Source organism: Pteropus alecto, unplaced genomic scaffold (genome assembly GCF_000325575.1).
Source record: "Pteropus alecto unplaced genomic scaffold, ASM32557v1 scaffold413, whole genome shotgun sequence".
Lineage (NCBI taxonomy): Eukaryota > Metazoa > Chordata > Mammalia > Chiroptera > Pteropodidae > Pteropus > Pteropus alecto.
The window spans coordinates 2,348,175-2,354,362 of record NW_006434120.1 but is presented as its reverse complement, the minus strand read 5'-3'; the positions used below and the strand labels follow the sequence as shown (position 1 = coordinate 2,354,362).

At 41.0% G+C, this 6,188-nt stretch overlaps 1 protein-coding gene across 4 annotated transcripts in view; it reads left to right on the top strand.

Moving 5' to 3' along the window:
• Window positions 1-204: 204 nt before the first annotated feature.
• RNASEH2B (ribonuclease H2 subunit B) overlaps window positions 205-6,188 on the top strand; it is a 60,922-nt gene continuing 54,938 nt past the window's right edge. For 2 of the 4 annotated variants that reach the window (XM_025044779.1, XM_025044778.1), the window contains exons 1-2: window positions 309-354; window positions 2,598-2,729. In XM_025044779.1, coding sequence (XP_024900547.1) covers window positions 324-354; window positions 2,598-2,729 — 163 coding nt within the window. In that variant the 5' untranslated portion in view covers window positions 309-323. The other 2 variants (XM_015587128.2, XM_015587127.2) reach the window with 2 other exon arrangements.

Genomic DNA, 6,188 nt, shown 5'->3' with positions numbered 1-6,188 from the left:
GGCGGCGGCCCGCACGGGCTCTGCGCGCCCCTGGGCCCCGGGCCCGGACCGGATTCTCCTCTGGAACACACTGTCCCCCATCTGTCTAGCCGCGGTTTTCAAAACTAAGGCCGGAGGAGCAGAAACGGACCGAGCGCAGCTCCCCCGCTCGGACTGTTCGTGGGTTGCGTGGGCTGGAGGGAGCGGCCCCGGCCTGCGGACAGCGGTGCGGGTTCAGGGTCTCGGGGCGCGCTGCGGCAGCCGGGCCCGCGTGCGGACTCCTAATAGGTCGAAAGCTAGGATCCAGCAGGCCCGAATGGCCTCGGAGACTGCGCGGTCTTAACATGGCTCCTGCCCTGAGACAAGCCTTAGATGGTGAGGAAGCGGGGAAGCAGGATGGTGGCAGCGGTTAGGACAGGAGCGATTCGGGCGGGTAGGTAATGACAGGAGTACTGCAGCCGGGCCTCTTAGCCTCCCGCTCGATTATGACCAGCCATTCGGGGCCTTGGGATGACGGACAGTCAGTGTGTTGTCACACATGATGGCAGCATAAAAGGAGTTTGGGACTAGGGTGTGCAAGCCAGAAAGGTTCGGCCCTTTTATAGAATTATACATTTATATGATGGCATAACATTGGAAATAAGAAAAATCTATTTAATTTTGTATTTAATTTTGAGATCTAGCTCACCGGGTGCTGTATTTGCTGATGATAATATATTTGCCCAGTAGGTTTTTATGGTGGATATTAAAAATTGTTACATGACAGTTTGTCAGTGTTTTTGTATGTTTAACATTTTCTTCCTTTATAAAGAAACAAATACATACAGTAAAGTGTACACATTTAAGTGTTTAACTCAATGAGGCTTCATATGTATGCACCCCTATAACCGTCCTCCAGGTTAAGATGTAGAGCTTTTCAGCAAGCTCCTCCTGGCTGTTGGTAGATAAGCCACGGTAACCTCTCTGCTGACCTCTGTCATCAGAGATTCGTTTTGCCTGTTTGGATCAGTGTGTGCTCCTTTGTGTCTGGCTCCCTTCACTCAGCATTATTACTGTGAGATTCGTCCATATTGGTTGTTGCAGTTTGTTGGTTGGTTTGTGTTTTCATTGATGTGTCTATTTTATTGTTTGAATATCCAGAATATTTATCTCTTCTACTGTGGGTGGCCCTTTGGATTGTTTGCAGTTGGTAACTATTATGAATTGCACTTCTAAGGTAGACAGAGGCATTCATTTCTCTAGGGCGCACCTCCAGGAGAGGAATTGCTTGTCCTGGATACTTGTATGTGCAGCTTTAGTGGACACTGCTAAACGGTTTCCCAAAGTGGTGGTTTGATTTACACTCCCACCAGCAATGTATGAGAGTTCCTTTTGCTCCACATCTTCATTATATGTTTATATAGTAAAACAGTGCAAAATTTAGGATTTTGGCAGACTCTAGCAAAAGACTACCACTGTACATGCTTTACATTAGAAAAATCCTCTCCTCGCTTTTGTCACATCAGTGAGGTTTTAAGAGTAGTGCATTATTATTCAAATGCACCCAATGGCTGAGGATAATATAAGTTTATTTTGTTCTGTATTGACATTTTATTTTTAAAGTGTGTGTCCTCGTATTAAACACAAAACCCTTCAAAATAATTAAATATAGATCACATCCCTGATAATCGTAGGTTTACTACGTCTACTGCTGTGAGAAGAGTTTCAGTTCAGTTCCTGTTCAAAGCTGAGATGTACTGTGACCTTTGAATTCACTGGCGGAGGCTGAGGCAGCTGTTAAGGAACTGATAGAAGGAACTGAGTGGCCAGGCAGACTGTTCTGTGACAACTTAAGCTTCATGCTCCTGTAGTTCTTCTTGCTGGCCTTTAGTGACACCTGCAGGCTCTGAGGGTGCAAACACTGGTGGTTTGATAGTTACTGCAGTACAAAAATGCTTCTCAAAACTTGAAGGAGAGAATAGGTCACCTGCAGCACCCCACCACCAGAGTTTCTGATTCAGTGGCTCTGGGGTAGGCCTGACAGTGTTCATTTCTAAGAAGTTCCCAGGTGATGTTGATGCTGCTGGTCTGGGGACCACACTAAGAACCACTGTAATGAGACCAGCTCTTGAGAGCTGGATTTGTAGATAGGAATGGCCATCCTGAGATTTAGCTCTCTTTGTGGTGGGCTGGAATTTACATAGCCAGGTAGTACATGTAAGCTCAGGGTATTTGTTTTTTTGTTAGGATATCAGCTCCAGTAAGTTACACATTTGCGAGGAGGAGACTACCCTTGGCTGAGTGAGCACCATAGTTACAGTAAAGTTGGATCCTTAGTAAAGAAAACAAAGATTATGTAAGTTTTTAAAAAATATTTGGTGGAAGCAGCCTGTGTTCAGTTTTAGAAAACTTCTAGTAGAAGAATCTGAAGCGCTTACTCTATATAGTGGAAAGTGAGCACAGGGAACAGACGTTAGAGATTTATCCATGAGACAAATGTAAAAGCCACTGAACCTTGAGATGACACTTTCCTCAACATTTAATTTATGTTATTTATCGAGTTGCCTACCATAGCATTGTGTTATATCTTGAAGGGTAAATTAAAAAGTACTATGTAGGTCTCTTTGACTCATTTTTAGTTCGTCTGAAGAAGTCAAATATTCCAGGAAAGCAAAAGCTGGAACTTGGAAGGGATACTTGTGAGGTAGTCAGACTTGGGGCCTCGATTTTCATAGGCCCATGGAGACAGAACTGCCTCTCTTTTCAGCAAGGTAAGCATTTCTTGTAGTTTAGGATGGTCTTAAATGTTTCTCCAAAATGGCCTGGGAATACTAGCCTATTTGCAGTTTTAGTTACTATAAGAGACTATTAACATCTCTACTTTTTGGAATATAGTAGAAGTTTCCAACCCTCTTTGCTGCCCTAAAAATAAATATTTAAGTCATATTTTCAATATTTTTCTCTAGGCCAAGTTTTGTATGCTTGTCAGTTCTACAGAGTTAAGTGTAGACACTCATATGAAGGGCCCGCTGGGAACAGACTCACTAAGTGTAGGTTCAGAAACCGCGTTGCTTGTTTTTGTGCCTGGACCCTGTTAACTTAGCCTTCTCTAAGGAAATGTTAAGACATTGGGAAACCCTAATGTTGTGTGAGGAAAAAAAGCAAGGACAGAAATGATCCTGGGGCCATTGAAAAAACCTCATTTGAGTCCACTTAAGCTGAAAGCACCCCTTAATCAGCCCCTGATCCAACTGGACTTCAGATTTCATCTTCAACTATAGAGAAGTTTTGCAATAAACTTTAGCTTTTTGGGAGATAAGAATCCCAGGCCTGGCTGCCTACCTTAGACAGTCCAAATATAGTAAGAGACCTATATGAAGCGCTGCCGTAATCATAAATAATGGTATCAGATTTGTTTCTCCAAATGGAATACAAAAGTAGATTTGAAAGCATTGTATGAATGCAAGTCTATGTGCTATGCTCTCATTAAAGAATTAAAAGAAATTTTAATGGAAAAACGAATTTTCCTATTTAATGATAGAGAAAATTTATCAGTGCTATTTCTGATTAGAGTCTTGTAGCTTTTTAATAAGCATACAAGAACACCTCGTTTGAAAAAAAAGTAAATGTGGCAAAAGAAGAATTACTATAGACTTAAATGACTTTTCAATGAACCTAAAAAGCAAACAAAACTTTTTTCCTCCTTTACCTAAGTGCACATGGTTAATCTCAGAAGGAAACTTTAAGCAGGTTTTTTGTTCTTTGTCAAACTGTTTGCATGTATGTCTGTTTGTGTTTAGAAATATACCTTGTGGGCTGAAAGTTTCCTTAATTTCAGAAGAGCTTATTCACATGGGAGGAACCTGCACTTAGTTTGGCCAGCGATACAGGGGACCTGGCCAATTCAAGGGCTGATTTTAGACAACCTCTGAATAATTAAGCTCAGCTTCTTGGAAGATATGTCATTTACTGAATAGTCGTCTGCAGGCCATCAGCAGTGTGGGAGTCTCTGAGTTTTCCAGCACGGAGCATGTTTTAACATTTTCCACACGAATCCTGAGTCTGGCTTTGTCTTTATGAAACGTTTTTTTGGTGGGAACCTGACTGACCTTTCTCAGATGGCCACTGGATCTGCTCTCCTTGCTATTTGAGCACGTTCTGAAGTGGATGGACTTAAATCAGTTGCCAGTTGGTGTAATTAGGCTGTTTCCAGAGCCTGATCTTGTCCTGCTAATAATTGTTCCAAAAGACCTGGGACATTTATAAGTAAGAACTCGTGACTCCCTCATATTTATCCTTCAGGGCAGAAAAAAAAATTATAAAAGAAAGTAAGCGATGTTCATAATTTTTATTTGAATAGCAGGATAGGGGCTGCATGAGTTTTTCCCAGTATCCTCTGAACTTTAAGCATGATGTGAAGATACCAGCAACTCACCAATATTCTCTAAAGCCTGGCTATAATAAAACACACCTTAAACTAGATTTATGCTATTGATTAACTCTGTGTTCTTGGACAAATTGTATCCTCATTGTAAAGCTTCAATTTCCTCACGTCTACAATGGGAAGAGCAGTACCGGTCTCATGGGGTCGATGTCCAGTTGGTTTGAGTTACAGTAAGCTCTGTTTCACACCCCAAGGTCTTAGCCTGGGGCTTGGGACAGAGTAGCATTCAGTAAACATTTACTGAAAGAATAAACCTCGCACATTCCTTTTCTTCCCGCAGTGTTCTTTGTTTATGCTGTCCTTTTCCTTCTCCTTTCACTTCTATGCAAATTCTACCGGTTCTTCAAGGCTCCGTTCAACTTTAGTTTCTGTGAAGCTAAGCCATTTAATCTGCTCCAACTTCTCTCTCTCTTTTTTTTTTTTTGTTGAATGCCCATGACTTTGTATCTGCCTGGACCCCTGCCCACCTTTCTCCATGTTCTCTGCCTGCCAAATGCCTACTTAGCCTTTAAACCATTGTGTCACCTCCTCCATGAAGCCTTCCCTCTCAGTCTCACCCCCTGTTAGTATGCAAGTTACTGGTACCCCTTCAATCAGTTACACATTTCATCGTGATTATTCAGTTTACTATCATTTTTATATAACTGTTTTGAGCACCCAATACATGGCAGTAGGTAGGTGCATTTTCTCTGGGTACCTACCCACTGTTAGCTTCTCAGTGGTGAGCACCTTGTCCTTAAGCTTCAGAGACCAGCTTTGCTCAGTGCCTCTGAAAGCAGAGCATGCTACTTAGAACTTCCAGCCTTTTGTTCAGAGATCCTTTTCATTTGTTTTTAAAATATTATTAAAAGTGACTTTCTTTCCTAGATATGTTTGTCTGCTGAAGTGGAATGGACTACCTGGTGATAGGGTCAGATATGCATGTTCTGATGCCTGCGTTGCCGTCCACTTCTGAAACAGATAGGATCCAGGCTGACCGAGGTCTCTTTAGCCAGAGCTGATTTCCCTGCGAGTACATAAAGTCCCAACAACGTTGAGTGAGGCTCTGTAGTGATCAGTTGCTCAGTTTTGAGCAATTAACTCTTCATTTACACACTTTTCTCCTAGTATTTTTGTAGTGACTTTAAAAATTAGAATAGTACTACATACCCAGTAAAGAACTTTTAATAATACAGAAAAATGTAAACAATTTGTCCATCAAATGCCACTTAGAAATAACAATTTTGGTAATATTTCTTTCTAGTCTTTTTATGTTGCATTTATCACAGAATAAATTCTGTTTTTTTTCTCATTTTTCTATTTCTGCTTCTGTTTCACTGTTTACTTTCTATGTATTTACTAAAACACTCACTAAAATAATCAGGGATGTTGGACTTGTAGAAGAGTACTATATGGTTGTATTCTCTGTACTTAATGATAGAATTAGAAAAAGACAGTTAAATTGGTTTAATAGATAGCTAGGGGACGGATTTTTTTCTCTTAATTTTGGTAAAGATAGAAACACTCAGCCATATGAACAAAGTTGACAAAGAATTTGTAGGTCACACTTTGAGCATTGAAGAAGCTTATTATGAGTTTATATTGTAACAAATATACCAAATAAATATTGCTTTCACAGGGTAGATAACATATTTAGAATGGATTATCTTTAAGAGTGGATAAAGACTGAAAATAAAAATAGATGCAAGGGAGGTGGATATAAAATAGCTGTATCCGGGGATGGGCAGGCTCCACTATAAGCACAAGGTGGGAGAGAGGGCGGACAGAGGGGTACTTAAGAGTAGGG